This window comes from Felis catus, chromosome E1 (genome assembly GCF_018350175.1).
Source record: "Felis catus isolate Fca126 chromosome E1, F.catus_Fca126_mat1.0, whole genome shotgun sequence".
NCBI classification, from domain to species: domain Eukaryota; kingdom Metazoa; phylum Chordata; class Mammalia; order Carnivora; family Felidae; genus Felis; species Felis catus.
In genome coordinates, this window is record NC_058381.1 from 61542281 (window position 1) to 61559207 (window position 16927).

At 58.0% G+C, this 16927-nt stretch overlaps 1 protein-coding gene across 2 annotated transcripts in view; it reads left to right on the forward strand.

The window, feature by feature from the left end:
* Positions 1 to 16927, forward strand: part of TBCD (tubulin folding cofactor D) — a 160586-nt gene that overhangs the window by 138160 nt on the left and 5499 nt on the right. For both annotated transcript variants that reach the window (XM_023244386.2, XM_023244385.2), the window contains 11 exons: positions 221 to 339; positions 827 to 918; positions 1463 to 1603; positions 4506 to 4589; positions 4869 to 5027; positions 5101 to 5239; positions 7141 to 7262; positions 9348 to 9425; positions 14201 to 14290; positions 14607 to 14694; positions 15623 to 15732. In XM_023244386.2, the coding sequence (XP_023100154.2) occupies positions 221 to 339; positions 827 to 918; positions 1463 to 1603; positions 4506 to 4589; positions 4869 to 5027; positions 5101 to 5239; positions 7141 to 7262; positions 9348 to 9425; positions 14201 to 14290; positions 14607 to 14694; positions 15623 to 15732 (1222 nt within the window). The remainder of the gene's footprint in view (positions 1 to 220; positions 340 to 826; positions 919 to 1462; positions 1604 to 4505; positions 4590 to 4868; positions 5028 to 5100; positions 5240 to 7140; positions 7263 to 9347; positions 9426 to 14200; positions 14291 to 14606; positions 14695 to 15622; positions 15733 to 16927) is intronic.

The window sequence follows — 16927 nt, forward strand, 5'->3', positions numbered from 1 at the left end:
CCCCTCCTGGATTTATTCCCCTAAGAGTGAAATCATGTATTAAAATCGCCTAATAAAAAGTCTCAAGTCTGTTTTGATCTGAGCTACTGCTAAGGTACATCTGCTCCAGAAGCTGGCGGGGCTCGTCCATTTTTCTCACTGCTGCCTCGCACATTTCTGAGGTCTTAAGGAGCGTGTGTTCAGGAAGGAAGGCAGCGGCCCTGTTGTCACTTTCTTTCAGAGGAGCTGACCCGGCAGTACCTCGCTGACCTGCAGAGCCCAGAGGAGCTGACCCGCTGCGGCTTCTCGCTGGCTCTGGGTGCCCTCCCGTGCTTCCTCCTGAGCGGCCGGCTGCAGCAGGTGAGGTGCCCCGAGCCCTGCGAGGTGGGCCCGCTGGGGGAGGGGCCAGGCAGGATCCCACCACAAAGCCACACCCGTCCAGGTGAGTGGCTGTGAGGATGGCAGCAGGGTGCTACTCTTCAGGGTGCCTGGTGGATGGTCTCACGTGACCGGAGGGACTTGGAGGGGCTGAGTGCTAGTCTGATGGAGGGAAGCTGTTGCTGTGTCTGTGGAAACACACTTGCCTTTAGACGTGTGCTGTGTCCCCTTCCTCCTGCCCCAGATGCCTTGGGGTCGGAGGCACTGCACGGACCTCCTAAAACTCAGCTACCCGGCTCTCAGGACCTAACGGCCCTCGGAGAAGTAGTGGATCGAGATACTGAGTCAACTGATCATTGGTCACAATGTCCAGCCCTGGGCCATGGGATGGAAAGGTGGCACTGGGGGTGCCCTGCAGAGGTGGTCTGCCCGGGGCACGTTCTGTCGGTAACTGGTTACCATCTTTCAGGTGCTGGCAGGCCTGGGAGCTGTGACCCTCATTCGTCCCGAGGATGTGAGCTTTGCTGAATCCAGGCGGGATGCCTTGAAGGCGATCTCGAGGTGGGTCCCCGGGCTGGCCCCCAAGTCTCTGCTCTCTCCTGCGCCAGCGACCAAACACTGAGGGCTCCAGAGAGCCCACTATCGCACCATGAATCTACTTTGAAGCAACATTGTAACTTTTTATTTTCTCGCTGGTTGTCGCTTTGGTGAATGTTAACCTTCTGTGCTTTAGGAACACCAGGCCAGCTCGCAACTGGGGCGTGAGCCTTAGCTGGAGTCTGGAAGTGCTGTGTGGAGCGGTCTGTGGTGCCGGCCACATGTGCACACACGCCAGGACGTGCTCTCCTCTGTCTTCCAGATCCTCTCCTGCTCTGCATGACGCTACTCCTTTCTTCTTGTCAGGATGGAGGGTGGGGGGCCAGGGGGCACAGGTCAAAGGTTAGGAAATGTGATTTTGGGGGAAATGTGTCATTCGCCGTGTGCCAGCAAGGAAGAAGCTCTGGAATTCTGCATCTACGTCTGAGGTTGTCCTGTTCCGAGCATTTCCTGTTGGGAAAGATGGGGCCTCAGACACTTGCCGTATTTCACACTTTTTTAATTTCAGGGTTTGCCAGACGGTTGGCGTGAGAGCAGGAGGGGCCCCAGACGAAGTTGTATGTGAAGCGAACGTCTCTCAGATTTACCGCACGCTGCTGGGCTGTCTGCGTGACTACACCACCGACAGCCGTGGGGACGTGGGCGCATGGTAAGGTGGCAGGCGCGCCGGGCCCTCTGCTCGTCCTGGCGGGAGTAGCTTTGCGGGTGGACGGGGCTATGTCCAGCGTCTCCTGTTCACGGGCCTCGCCCGGTCGTGTGTTCCTGGGACAGCACAGCATCCGCGGGCCTGGCTCTCAGCTGCGTTCCTCTCTTCTCTGAAAAACCCTAAGTTGTAACACAGACGCTGATGTCGCTTCCTCGTCCCAGCCCCTGTGGTCGGCTTTCCAGTTCTCTCTTGAGAAAGTTCACACAAACAGAGCCCCCAGCGTAGCCATTTAGGGCAAGAAGGGGCCAGACTACTTTGGAGGAGGAAGGAGCTGGCCACTGTGGACCTCGGCTCCTTGTGACGGGAAACAGGAAACCAGGAGGAAACCGGTGCAGCTGTCCCCGCGAGGAAGCCCCCAACACCCTGTTGCAGCCCGAGCCATGAGAAGGCTGTGGCCGTGGCGCTCTGTGTCTTTGTGTCGTGTCTGTTCTTACGTCAGTAGCTGTCGCCTTTCCAGCATCTCAGGCTGCTTTTCTGTCTGCTGTGAAGACCGGACCGTCTTGCCCTTTGACCGGCAGAGCTGAGAGCTGCTTGCACGACTTCTGTCTCCCGTTCTGGACGCCCCGTGGTAGGGGCTGGCCGCGGTGGGGGTGTCGCTGGCGTCCACGGAGTCACTTTTATTACGACGCAAACAGAAGTTGAGCTTTATGTTAAAGCTCAAAAGAAGAAAAAAGGAAATGAACATGTTTTCCCAAATCTGACAAGGTTTTGGCCACATTTTTTAAATCTCCCCTGAGACCCTCCACTGTGAGCCCTGAAGCTCCACTCCTTTTTTTCAGTTTTTTCCTCTTCAGTTGTGTAAACTGTGCTAATTTATGTTCAGGTTCATTGGCTCTTTCCTGTGTCACGTCCATGCTGCCATCCGGCTCACCTGGTGACATTCGAATCTGTGTCGTATCATTACAGGTTCCTTTTGGTCTCTTCCCCACTTTCTGTGTCTGCCGACCTTTCCGCCTTTTCATTTGTCAGGATGTTCCCTCGCCCCACGGGCTGCTTCCCTTCCCTCCTTCTGAGCCTCCAATGGTGTTAGGGACACGACTCGCGTGGGCTCCTGACAGCCTTGACATGTCCTCATAGATGCAGGCACCTCCCTAATTCCTGTGTCCTTGGGGAGGCCAGACAGCTGCCTTGTGGCCCCTGCAACAGCACAGCCCCGACCCCTGTACTTCTCTGTCCCTGTGGGACGAGGGCCACGGGACTGCACCCATCGGGGTCTGTGTCAGTGATGACGATCTGACCCCAGCCTGGGCTCACTTGTGCGCCTTGGAGAGTGGGTCCTTCCTCCTGCTGCTTTGTGGGGGGCGGGGGCGCGTGTGGTTTTGGAGCAGATTCCGGCTCTGGGCGGTTTGCTGTGGGATGGGCTCTTTCACCCCTCCCGAGGGTGCTGATGGCTTTTTTGTGGCCAGTGGGCCTGGACTGAGTACAGAACTGTGGTCTCCATCTCGCTCCTGCGTGGGCGTGGTGACCCCTGTAAGGGCCCATCTGTCACCTCACGTGGCCCTGGTCATCCTGACTCCTCACAGTTCAAGCTAGAAGGATGGTGGGTTGTCATGGGTCCCTCAGTGGTACAGACGCTGACGCCTGTGAGGAGGAAGCTCGGGTGGGCTGTGCACACAGGTACTCGTGTCCTTCCCGAGGGCCCACCATTGGGGAGCGCGTGTCAGAGCCCAGTGACGTTTGGTCCTTTCTCAGAGATTCCCACTCTCAGTAGAAAGTCTCCAGTGTTCGTTTATTTTTTCTATCTCTGTTCCTTCAGCACGTCCCTCGCGGTGGTTCCTGCGGCAACCCTGCATCTGTTTCTTTTGTCGTCTTTTGCTATTTTAACACCTGGTCTTTTTTTGTTTTTCTGTCTATTCCTTGTGGTGTTAATTCTATCCAGAAATTGTACGTTCAGAATTGCGGAGGCTTTGGGAATGCACTTCCCTGCAGGGATCACGAAGGTTCCATCCGTCAGGCCTGAGGTGTGGGTGCAGATTGCCTGATGCCTTCAGCAAGCGGTCGGGTCGTGGCTGTGTGGCCTCCCAGCTGCACAAGCCCGGCATTTGGGACCCTGGCCCGTGCTTGCCCTGCCAGGAGCTGGTGAGGCCCCGAGGGCGTGTGCAGCTTTGGGTTTGTCCTCTGTGCATCCCCACCACCTCTCCTGTGAGTGCTGTGCCCACAGACACTGGGGGTCCATGGGGACGCTCAGGCCTCCCATCCCCCATGCCCTGCCCACCCTTGGCGTCTGTGTATTGGGTCCTGAGCAGCATCTGGTTGGCAGCCTTGCCCCAGGGACAGTCTGCCCAGCTCCTGTGAGCCCCCTCAAGGCCAACTTGTGCCTTGAGCGCCCCACACCTGCGCTCGGTTTGTCCGCCAGTCTCCCATGGGCCAGGACCTCCGTCTGTCGGAGAGGGCAGGTCTGTGGTCCCTGCTGCTCAGCTGTGTCCCCAGTCTGAAGTGCCGCTTTCACCCTGGGTCGGTCAGTGATGCTACAGGCTCAGGTTTTCACGGCGTGGAAGCTTCGTTTTCTTCAGTGTGAGTGAATGTGGAGTGAGTCTGTGAGAGCAGAGAGTGACATTCCGGTCACCCACTGCACACGTCTGTCCCGACGTTTCTGTGCCGGTTTTGGGGTAGAGTCATGGTGTTTGTGCGCACACTGGGGACGTGGCATCTGCCTTCGGGCGTCAAACGCGCATCCTTGCTGGTGGAGCGTGGAGAAAGCGCTGTTGTCGGCTGCCTGTACTGGGGCTTGGTGGATGTTTCTTACTGAAGCGATGGTCAGTCTCTGAAACTCGCTCTGGTTGAGGGTGTGTGGCCGACAGGTCACATGGCGCCTGGGCTCTTCACTGCATCGTTGTCCCTGCAGGGTCCGTGAGGCCGCTATGACCAGTCTGTTGGACCTGATGCTCCTGGTGGCGAGGGAACAGCCAGAACTGATCGAGGCCACTGTGTGAGTGCCCCCCGTGTGGGGGTTGGGTCCGGCCTGCGGGTGGGTGCCTGCATCAGGGGTGCGGCCAGGGTCTCTTGGGCCTCCCTTCCCTCCCACCCCACCCCACCCCACCCCACCCCACCCCACCCCACCCCACCCCAGCTCACCGCTTCCACCCAAGACCTGGTGCTCAGGCCTCTGAGGTGTCAGGTCTGCTGCGGTGGCTGCCGTGCTTGTGGGGTTGCTCTGGGTGGTGCCCTGGGCTCACACGGGGCTAACGGCCTTGCTCTTGGTTTGCAGCTGTCAGCAGGTCATGTGTTGCGTGGCCCAGCAGGCAAGTGAGAAGATCGACCGGGTCCGCGCGCACGCCGCCCGCGTGTTCATGGCCCTGCTGCATTCTGGTGGCTCCCCCGTCCCCCACGTGCCCCATCGAGAAGAGCTGGAAAAGCTCTTCCCCAGGTACGGGAGGCCGGGATCCCCGACCCCCAGTGGGCACGGGCGACCCTCCAGCTTGTCGGCTCACTGTCTGCAGGTCCGACATGGCCTCTGTGAACTGGAATGCGCCGTCCCAGGCCTTCCCTCTCATCACCCAGCTCCTGGGGCTGCCTGCCTACCGCTACCACGTCCTGCTGGGGCTGGCCGTGTCTGTGGGCGGCTTGACGGAGTCCACGGTAAGGAGGCCTCTTCCCAGGTCCACGGTTGTGGGAGGCGTCTGCCCGGGGGCTGGGGCAGTGTGGGAGGTTCGAATGGGCACACACGGTGTCTGGCGCCTTTTCGGGTGGCAGCCGGAGGCTGAGAGGTGCATTCTGGGAGGCCTGCTGTCGCCTTGTGTGCTGTTTTTTTCCCGCTTTGGGGGTCAAAGTGGGGTCAAGGGTCCACCCCTGCCCCTGGCCTTGGGTTTCCAGGGCAGGACCCCCAAGGGTGGCATTAACCTCTCACAAGAGTGGGCCGGCGTGCCCACTAGGAAGAGTACGGAATTACGAGGAACACTGCGGGGAGCTTCTGTGCGCGTGGCATCTCGCCACAGGCAACACAGAACAGTGTGGTTTTGTGCTCCCTGGGCTTGTTGGCACACGTGGACTTCACTTGCCAGCTGCTGCTTGACCCTCTTTGTCTTCGTCTGTCTTCTTCGCGCTGTCTTTCCTGGATAGGTTTGGTCTGTTGGGTGCGTTTTCCGTCACCTGCTGTCCTTCCTGCTGGTGTAGCAGTCATGCGGTCCCTTAACACAGTCTCCACTGGACCCAGAAGCAGTGTTGGGGGGGGGGGGGCACGTGTCCTCCCCTGCGCGGTCACACGCAGGCTTCCACGGGGACGGCCGTGCATCTTCTGTCATCTGCCCTTGCCCTCGGGGGCTGCTGCCTCGGGAGCCCCGTCTGGTGGTGCCGCCCGCCGCCCAGCCCCGCTTGGCGCTCGGCAGCTGCCCTCTGACGCTCCCACCTGTGATCTGTTGGAATTCCTTGTCCGCCCAGTGGTGTGTTCACGGTTCCCATCTCCTCTGGAACGTTCTCTGCCCTCCTCGTTCTCGTTCAGGGTTTCCACGCCCCACATTTCCACCTATGCTCTGTCCTCCCTGGTTTTCAGACTTCTTTTCCAGGTGCTATTGTGTTCTGCAGCTTTTTATTTTTTAAGTTTACTTTTATGTATTTTGAGAGACAGCAAGCAGGGGAGGGGCAGAGAGAGAGAGGGAGGGAGAGAGAGTCCTAAGCAGGCTCCATGCTGCCAGTGCAGAGCCCGATGCGGGGCTTGATCCCATGAACTGTGAGATTGTGTGTCACCTGAGCCGAAATTGAGAGTCGGAGGCTCCACCAACTGAGCCCCCGGGCGCCCCCCTCTTGTGCTTTTGCACTGTGGGCTTATCCCTGTAATTGTGTTTTCCCTGACAGGTAACCGATAGCATCTCCATGTCCCTCGTCTCATAGTTACGGTACCTGCGCTCTTAGGTGGGGCCTGAGTCCGCTCGCTTCCCCTTGTTGACTCATTGCCAGTGACTCACTGTCCTGGGTCTGTGCGTGGAGGCGTGTGACGCCGGTCTGGGGGGGCGCTGCCTTTGCCGCTGTGGGCAGTGTCACAGGGCTTGGTAGGAGCAGGGTCTCCTGGGCGCCAGCCTCCAGCTGCCGGTTGGCTGCAGGGCACCTGGATCCCTGCTGTGCCCGCTGCCGGCTGTGTCCGCATCCACGTTGGTCACTGTGCACGGGACCAGCTCTGTGTCAATTCCTTCTGCTAGTCCATTGGGGTCCGTGGGGAGGGTCTCTGAGTATCTGGTCCCCTGACCTGACCTGCTTCCTGGGAGACCCTCTGCAGCCTCCACTGAGGCCAACTTGGGGTCGTTGTGGCAGATTTAGCGCTCGGTCTGTGCTGCTGCCCCAGGGGAAGCATTTCCGTGTCAGTGCTCATTCCACGTCTCTGCTTGTGCCCCATCTGGCAGGACATTTCGGAGACCCACATGCTCTGTGGCTCCGTCCCCTCAGCTCCCTAGTGGATGTTCCAGCGTGACCATCGAGGTTGACGCTGGGGCAGGTGGCGAGGGGGCGGTGGTTTTGTCACCGTCACGAGAGCGCTTTCCCTGTTGCAGGTCAGGTACTCCACGCAGAGCCTCTTTGAGTACATGGCGGGGATCCAGAAAGACCTGCGGGCCCTGGAGGGCTTCAGCGGGACCCTCCTGCAGGTCTTTGAGGACAACCTTCTGAACGACAGGTACGGGCCGGGGCCTTCGCGATGGTTCTCAGACCTCCAGGGTATCGATTGTTCTCATTGGGATTTCACTTCAAGGGAGCGGTGAGGTAGATCCAGGTGGGACCCCGGGTGCCCCCAGCTCGCGGGACTCCACTGGCCACACCACCATCACGGCGCCAGTGGAACTAGCACGCCTGTATGCACTGGGCGTGAAGATGACCCAGGCTGTGAGCTTGGGAGGGTGAGTGTGGATTTTCCATGAGGTGACATCTCCCCAGTCTGTGCACGGACGCGTCCACTATGTAGGCAGGGTCTCTTCACGCCAGGACCGAACATCACAGCAACAGTTGGGGGACGTGTTTTCTGAGCATCTTTGCCACGCTGTTTTGCTAACTGCTTTTCCACGAAGGCGATACGGACCCCACGGGCCCTGACCCTGGGATGGGGTGTTCCCTGAAGCCCTCTGACAGGGTTCAGACTCAGTTCGGGACTCAGTTCTCAACTGTGGGTTACAGCGGTGTGGCCGCAGGCCATCACCAGGCCATCCTGTCTGTGAGAAACAAACGGGAGTTTAGCCATTGGGAGTGTGAGTGACGTCTCATGAAATGCACACGGAGGGTGCAGTTCGATGGACTCTGTCAGCAGCCCCGAGACCATTCACGACACGACACGCTCATCCCCCAGAAGTGCCCTGCGCCCTCCCAGCCCCAAGGCAACTGCTCATCTGCTTTCTGTCACTGGAGCTTGTTTGGCATTTCCAAAACACATTTTTTTTTAAACGTTTATCCATTTTTGAGAGAGAGAGCATGAGTGGGGGAGGTAGAGAGAGGGAGACACAGAATCAGAAGCAGGCTCCAGGCTCCGAGCTGTCAGCACAGAGTCTGACGTGGGGCTTAAACTCACAGGCTGTGAGATCATGACCTGAGCTGAAGTCGGATGCTCAACCGATTGAGCCATCCAGGTGCCCCAAACCTTTTAAATGAAAATGGTAAATTCAGTTGTTTTAAAAATGCTCACATTTTGTCATACAAGACTCACTGTTGTTTTGTACAATTAGATTTTCTCACTTATGTACCACTTTCTTTGCTCTGTGCTCCTTCTTAGATTTTGGCTTTACAACCTGTGATCACTTTTCTTTTGGCTGAAAAGCATCCTTTTGGCTTTCCTTTGGGAGGGTCCTCCTGGTAGAAAATTGCGTCACTAGAAATAAAAGCAAATGGTCTTCAGTCTGAATAATGTCTTTTTCTTTGCTTTTATTGGGGGGGGGGGAGGGGCAGTAGGGGGGAGAGAGAGAGAGAGAGAGGGAGGGAGGGAGGGAGGGAGGGAGGGAGGGAGGGAGGGAGGGAGGGAGAAACCCAAGCAGGCTCCATGCTCAGCACAGAGCCCGACACGGGGCTCAAACCCATGAACCCTGAGATTGTGACCCGAGCCAAAGTTGGATGCTTACCCAACAGGGCCCTCCAGGTGCCCCTTGAGTTTTGAGATTTCTCACCTGCGCTGCACAAATCCTTCATCAGACACCCTCTTCTGGGGCAGTGGCTTGTCCTTCATGCCCTTGGCCGACTCTTAGCAGGTGCCTGCGTGCTCTCCAGCATCTCCCTGTGGTTTTGCAGGTGTGTTTGTTGTCAGGCAGAGTCCTAGCCTGACTCAAGGGCATGAAGGTTTTCTCTTATGTTTTCTAGAAGACTCCTAGTTTTGGGTTTTATGTTTAGACGTAAGGTCCATTTTGGGGTACTTTCTGTGTGTGACATGAGTGACGGATCTGGGTCCGTGTGTTGGTTCTGCCTGTGAGTGTCCAGTGTGTTGAAAGACTGTCCCTTCCACGATGTTGCTTTTTCACCTTTTCATAAATTGTGAACATGTAAGCTTATTTCTGGACTTCTCTGCTCTTTGGTTTATGCTGTCCCCAATCCCTCGAGCTTTGTGGCTGAAATTAAGTGGTGCCAGCCCGGCTGTCTCTTCCCTTAGTTGTTGGGGCTTTCCTTGATCTTAGCATTTCCATATGAATTCTTCAGTAGGTTTGTCATTTTCTACACCATGTTCTGCCTGGATTTGGATTGGGACGGGGTTGGCGCCTGGCCCTCAGCGCTTGCCTTCTCCTCTCAGGGTGTCTGTGCCGCTGCTGAAGACACTGGACCAGATGCTGGCCAACGGCTGCTTTGACCTCTTCACCGCGGAGCAGAAGTAAGTGTGCCCCGCTCGGTCCCGCTCTGTCGGGCAAACCTCGGAGCGCGCCTCGTAGAGATGAAGCGATGAGATGCCGGAGATGAGAACCTAGAAGGTGATTCTCTGCGCGTTCAGGGATGGTCTGTGCCATCAAGAGGCTTCGGCTGCCCTCCGGTGAGGCTGGGGCTGTGCCTCGGCCGGGCTCCTACGGTAGCACTGGCGCCCAGGTGGGAAGAGACCTAATGAGGTGAGGCGTCTGTACTGTCGCGGTGGCAGGTCTGGTGCCGAGGCTGGAGAGCCCCGCACGGACGGAGGAGGACAGAGTGGGTCCGCGGGGGGCTGGCCAGGTGTGGGCACAGAGGACGGGTGCACACGGGTTCTTCGGACACCCTAGTGCAGGGACACACAGCAGCCCTGGGTCAGCTCCTGGCCAGTGAGCTCTGGCGTCGAGGTCATGGCGGCTGGTTTATCTCATTAGGGCCTGATGATTTCCACTGGATCCCAGGCTTTGAGGGCTTTGCCTCTGGGCTGGGCCTTTTGTGCCCTGTGGGTCGCCTGGAGCCTCCTCCTCCTGGGCACGTTTCAGGGACGTGGGAAGAGCCATGCCAGGTGGGCCCTGAGTGGCGTTTTCTCACGTGCACCGTCTCCCACTCTGTTTGCTCCTGGCGACAGCCTCGGTGGGCTGTCGGCCCTGCTCCTCGGGGGCACTGCTGCCACCGTGTCCCCTCCGCACTCACCTTTGCCTCTTGGGCCTCGGCGATCACCGTCCTCGGCAGTGTGCAGCCAGGTGAATTTCGTGGGGTGTTAGTGTCAGGGGGAGGCTGAGTCCGGTGCCTGTGCCTCCATCTTTGCTGCGTCACTGACTCCCTGGTGTCCAGCGCCATCTGCACCCGGGACCCGCCAGCCTGGCTGTGGGATGGGGTCCTTGCACGGATCGGGTCACTTGGTTTGCCGAACGTTTTGTCTCGAGACCTAAACGCGGATTTTCCTGGCTTAAAATTTTTGAAAGAAACGGGAGGAGGTGTCTCGTTAACAAACACGGCTCATTTTATTTCTGGGCAGTTTTGTAGTTTTGTCAGTTCTTTCCTTTTTTTTTTTTTTAATTTTTTTTCAACGTTTATTTATTTTTGGGACAGAGAGAGACAGAGCATGAACGGGGAAGGGGCAGAGAGAGAGGGAGACACAGAATCTGAAACAGGCTCCAGGCTCTGAGCTGTTAGCACGGAGCCCGACATGGGGCTCGAACTCACACACCGTGAGATCATGACCTGAGCCGTAGTCGGCCGCCCAACCGACTGAGCCACCCAGGCGCCCCTCCTTTTTTTTTTTTTTTTTTTAAGTAGGTTTCAAGCTTGGCATGGAGCCCAATTTGGGGCTTGCACTTACGAACCGAGAGATCATGCCCTGAGTTGAGACCAAGAGTCAGACGCTCAAACAGCCAAGCCACCCAGGCACCCTGGTGGTTTTGTCTGTTTCTGCTCTGGGTGTCTGGTCTTCTGTTCTGGAGCGTGCGGGTGTAGGTTCAGGCTTGTGTTTCAGTGGCCCGTTTCATTATTCTGGTGCTGCTTTGTTTTATACTCTGTCTGCTCTTGTGCTGATCAGGCTGCACCAGCTTCTTCTGACTTTGAACTTGTACCTTTCTCTGTTCTGTGACTCCTGTCCTCACGTACTTAAATTTGGTGCATCTCTTATGAGCAGGATGAAACTCAGTCGGACCTCCTCTGACTGTTAAACTGGCTCATTCGGCCTCGGAGCTGCTTCTATGGATGTTTTCCACTGGTCCTGCCTGCTGCGCGTCCCTCCTTCCTCCCTGTTTGATCAGTTAAATGATTTTTATCATTCAGCAGCACTGTTCACTTTCTGTTTTTCAGTGGCCACTCTGTCAAAGTCTCACTTTCTCTGTTTTGCCCTCTTCCTGCACAAAACCGAGGACATTAACATGTTTATTGACTTCCCTTGGGTTATGTGAGCTCATCACGTGTTGTATCGTAGGTACGTTGTCACTTAGTTTTGTGCGGTTGATGTCTGTGTTAAGTTACCCACATACTTGCTGCCGTCTGGGTCCTCACTGCCCCGGCCCCGCTCCGTGTCTACCCAAAGATCATCCTTTCCAGGTCCCTCTAGTGAGGTCCACTGGCAGTAAATCCTTTATGATTTTGTTTGCGAGTTACTTTCAGAGCACATAGGACTCTAGACAGACGTTTTATTTCGGGACCGAAACCTCTTTCTTGTTCTGACTTCCATTGCTTTTGAGATGTTGCCTGTCAGTCTGGAGTCTGACAGAGGCAGTCTGGGTTTTCTGCCTCCTTTGAAGTTTTCTCTCCAAGAAATCTCCACTGCCCATTCAATGGGTCTAGTTGTTGATTACATACTTGTCTGTCCTGCCACAAATTTGTTAAACTTGAAAATGTGATTTTGTTTTCTGTGTTCTAGAAAAATCTGTAGATGCTCTGCCCCTCCCCTGCCCCAGCTCCCCCAAGGCCACGCTGCATCCCACGACCTGTCCTCCACCTATGATTCTTTCCTGACACATTTCTTCTTCTCCTTCTCCTCCTCCTCCTCCTCCTCCTTCTTTTTTTTTTTTTAACATTTATCCATCTTTGAGAGACAGAGAGGGAGAGAGAGCGTGTGATTGGGGGAGGAGCAGAGAGAGAGGGAGACACAGAATCTGAAGCAGGCTCCAGGCTCCGAGCTCTCAGCACAGAGCCTGATGCGGGACCCAAACTCACTGGCTGCGAGATCATGACCTGAGCTGAAGTCAGACGCTTAACTGACTGAGCCCCCCAGGCGCCCCATCTCCTGGCACGTTTCTGACCCAAGTCAGAAAACGGCCAGGTTGAGGTGTGCGGTTCTTATTTTCGGTTTTTGTATTTTTCAGATGCAGCTTTTTCTTTAGTTTGTTTCCCAGCCTGCCAGCTTTTTGCCCTCCTGGACATGGTGTTGGGGTCTTTCCGAGTGCTTCTGGTCTCCGTCCTCGTTGGGCTGTCTGGTTTCTACAGCCCATGGTGTTGGGGGTTGGGCTTTCTCATTTGTCTGCTTACTCGTCGTCCGGACGCCGAGCCTGTGCAGGTAACCTGTGGCCACGGCAACTTTGTTCGCCCTTTCTAGGCCTCGGGGGCAGCGGTAGCAATCCAGACCCTCCCAGCTCCACATCCCAGAGAGGTGCTCCCCCACCTGGGGGTCGCCTTCTAGGTCTGGCAGGTGCATACCTGTGTCGAGACCGAGCTCTGGGTCTCCTCTCAGCTGGAGGCTGGGGACAGCACACCGGGCTCCTCTGGCAGGTCGGTATGCCTTCGTTGTGACGCACCAGTGGTGCCAGGCTCACCTCTTGGAGTGGGGGCAACGGAAACTCCAGCTGCTGCCTGTAGAATGGTCTCTGGGTCCAGGCAGGGAGGGGCTTCTGTGCAGGTGGCTGTAAGCCAGCAGGTTCTCTCGCGGCCCAGACGCGGGTGTGCGGGAACAGACTGCAGGGGGACAGGAGAGCAGGTGGGGCCACAGAGCCACTTACGCAGCAGACACTCAGTCCGCACAGTTCTGAAGGCAGGAGGTCTGAGGTCAAGGTGCCAGCGATTCAGGTCCTGGTTTGCAGAGAGACCCTTCCTGCTATCTCCACGCGGTAGAGGGCGGTCATCTCGTGTGTCTGTTCTCATGAAGACACTCATGCCATCGGGGGACTCAGACTCGTGACCTAATTGTGTCCGAGGCCCCAGCTGGTAATACCCTCACAGTGGGGATCAGAGCTTCAACGTGTGAATTCGGGGGATGCAGACGTTCAGTCCAGGTCACAGATGTTTTGTCTGAGCTGCTCATTACATCCCAGAGGGATGGCTCTTCAAGGCTGGAGCCCAGTGGAAAGAGGGTGGGTGGTGTGTGAACCGGGAGATCGGCAAGGGAGCGGGTGTAGACAGAGAAGGGACCGATGGCTCTGTGGGGTGTTGCATTTTTATGAGGAGGACGAGGAGCAGGAGAGAGCAAAGCCTCTGGGAAGTAGGCAGAGTTGGAGCACGTCACAGCAGGGTCGTTGGTGATCACGTAGGTTGGGGACGGCGTGACTGTGGCCCCTACTGACACGGTGGTCACTTGGTCCCTGATGAGCATTTCGGTGAGCCGTGGGGAGAAGCCTGTGGAGGCGAGGGGCTGGAGGTGCACACTGACCACTCTGGGTGACAGGGACGCGGAGGGGGCAGTCGGGGTGCCAGCTGATGGAGAGAGACTGAGGGCCACTGTCCCTGAGGACAGGACGTCTCCCCAGCAGCCGGGGAGGAGAGCACAGGGGCAGTGGACCCCCCCCCCCCCCCCCTCCCCGCATGGCTGCCACACTGGAGACAGAGGAGCGGATCTCTCTGGCAGGGACTTTGCTGTCCTGACCCCCCATATTGTCATCAGCTGTGCAGAGTGTAGGACACGTGTCCATGCTCTGGCCGCTGCCTGGTTCTCCTTGGCCCCGGGGCCAGGCCTGGTTATGAGATGGCCATCCCTTCCCTTGGTCCTGCGTTGAGGCCCCACTAGCTGGTGCCACCGTCTGGTGCACCTGATTCTTTCCCTTGTGGCGTGCCTGGGATCCACCTGCCCCCCGCCCCCCGCCCCCGTCGGCGAAGACGGGGAGGCGCGTGAAAGGGACAGGCGGCCATCCGTCCTGTGCTGGTAAAGGAGCCCATTAACGTAACCTGTTGTGGTACCCTGAGGGACACGGCCCTCTGGTCACCTGGGCAGCGCTGCACCAGATGCCACAGTGGGTCCGTGCTGCGCGTGCCCTGAGAGCTCCTCCCTGGTGTCCCGTCCTTCCCTTGCAGCCACCCCTTCGGCGGGAAGCTGCTTGCGCTTTGCAAGGAGGAGATCAAGAAGTCTAAGGATGTGCAGAAACTGCGGTCGAGCGTCGCTGTGTAAGTCTCCAGTTCCTCGTCGTGACCGTAAAAGGAAGGGTCTGTCAGGCGGGAGATACTCACTCCGGAGTCGGTGTCCCGACTTCCGCGGACAGCCTGTCGGTCCCAGGGGTCAGCGCAGATGGCCTCCGGGGAGGGGCTGTGTCTCTTCGGGGGCGTCCTCACCGGAGGCAGGTTTTCCTCGAAGCAGACCCGATTCACCCGACACCGGAGAGGCGGACGTGTGGTTCCAGGGGATGCTGGACGTGGGGCCGTGCTCGCCCGGGTTCTGGGGGGCGGACGCGGGGCCGTGCTCACCTGGGCCGTCACTCCGCAGGTTCTGCGGGATGGTGCGGTTCCCGGGCGACGTGAGGAGGAAGGTGCTCCTGCAGCTGTGCCTGCTGCTCTGCCACCCGTTCCCTGTGGTGAGTGTGCTTGCGGCTGCTCCCCGATCACGCGCTGGCACCTGGGGCCGTATCTGGGGGCAGCGCCGGGCTCACACCCCACAGGGTGCGTGTGGGGGCCCCATGAATGGCGGGTGCTGCAGCCTGACCCACCTGGGTCACGTGTCCCAGGAGTTCCATTTTCCACTGGCTGAAAAACCACTCTTCAGATAATGCAAACGTGCCACTTTGCTAGGAGGCAAAAGTGATGCTTGTATTGGACACACTGGTTCTCAAAGTGGGGATCACTGGGCCGGCTGCAGCACCCCCCCCCCCCCCCCAGAAATGCAGATTCTCAGGCTGCCCCATCTGCCGACTGAGGAACCCTGGGGGTGGGCCCGGGGTTCTGAGACCACCCGCCCCACAAGGTGTTTTGCAGGCAGGCAACTCGAGAAGAAAACAGGGGAGGTGGGTTCCTGGGTGAGGAGCAGGGTGTTTTTTTTTTTTTTTAATGTTTGAGAGAGTGCACATGCGAGAGGGGGAGAGAGAGAGAGAGACTGACCATCACAGAGTTGCATGTGGGGCTCGATCCCATGAATCGTGAGATCATGACCTGAGACAAAAACCAAGAGTCAGACCCTCAACCAACTGAGCCCCTGAGGTGCCCTGAGGAGGCGGGTTTTAGTGATGCATTTTAGTAAGAACAGTGTGGCCTCGCTCCTCCCTGATAAGGCTGCTGTGGGGCAGCAGGGAACAGAGCAGCCCACACCACGGCTTGCTTGTCATGGGTCCAGCTGTGGCCAGGGCCCCAGGTCACTTTCTTCATTTTAACAAGCTACATGGGTCTCAGGTTCCAGTCCGACCTGGGGGCATGCCTGGCCCCATGTCCCTGCTCCCTGAGCAGGGTTCTGTCACTCTGCTTGGGTTCTATGGGCCTTGTCTTCCTGCTGATACGCTGTGTCCTGCCCAGATCCGGAAGACCACGGCCAGCCAGGTGTACGAGATGCTGCTCACCTACGGTGACATCATGCGTGAAGACGTCCTGGATGAGGTCATGGCTGTGCTGGGCACCACGGCCTGGTGAGTGCAAAGTCCCTTCCCATCTCCCCACCCGGCCCGGTGCGGCACCTCGGTGAATAGGGATGTCCAGAGCCCCCCTTCCTGTCCCCGAGGTGTCCCCCAGAAACCCTCTGAAGGGGTGAGGAGAGTGAGGCTCCCAGCCCTCGATGGCGTTACCATGAGGTGGCGGCCCTGTTTGTACCCAGGGGGCTGGGCAGGCCCCGTGGACACGGGGAGGAGAGGAGGTGCCTCTAGTTCAGGTGGGAAAATGTTCAAAGTGAAAAGGTGGGTGGTTCTGATCACTGATTGGTTAGAAGCTAATTGTTTATTTCTCTCTGGGCCGCTTTTGTTAAGTAATTGCGTCATGGGCTCTGGGTGCTGATGGGGTCGGGGTCAGGGTCACTTTGGGAATGGCTCCTCCTGCCCCCGAACTGCAGCATCAGAAGTGCCAAGAGGGGAGCGGCAGGGGGCGGGGTTCACCCTTTGCAGGGACGTGCCAGCACTGTGGCCAGGGCCTCCAAGGGGACAGGTGCCGCCACGCCCAGCTCCCCACAGAGGAGGCTGTGGTGGCAAAGGCCACACGTGGATGTGTCCAAACATCAGAAAGGGTGGAAGGAGACCAGAGAGTAGGTGTTCCCCTGCCCTTGCCCCTCCCCCTCCCCAGCCCTCTCGTCCCAGATACCCGGTTCCTTCCCAGGGTGTCCAGGGCCTTTGGCTTCTCGTGGGTCCCTCAAGTCACAGCTGGGCCCCAGAGCTGGTTTTAGGTGCAGTGTCCTGAGGTGTCGTTTGCTTTTGGACTTGGTAAGTTGGGACAGCAGGTGTGTTACGTGGGGGCGGGGCTGATGGAGAAGGATGCGTGGACAGTGCCGAGAGCGGGAAAGGCACAGCCCGTGAGCGCAGGCTTGATCGGGTGCACCAGATAACAGGTCACAACAGCCGTGTGGGGGATGCTGCTACGTTCCAGGCGCCCTGCGTGCTCACGTGCGCACATGCTCACCCACACGTGCCATCTACAAGGTGACGGCTGTGCTCACTGCCCATCTTAGGCCAGGCGGTGGCCCATGGAGGCACCGGTGGTAAGGTTGGTGCGCTCGCATCAGCAGGTGAGGACACGCATAACCAGCTTACGTGTGTTTCCCCTGAGATTGTGACCTTCCTAGGAGGGCTGAGCTGTCCACAGAGCCCCAGAGGCCGGCTCCCGTGCTCGGGCGTGAAG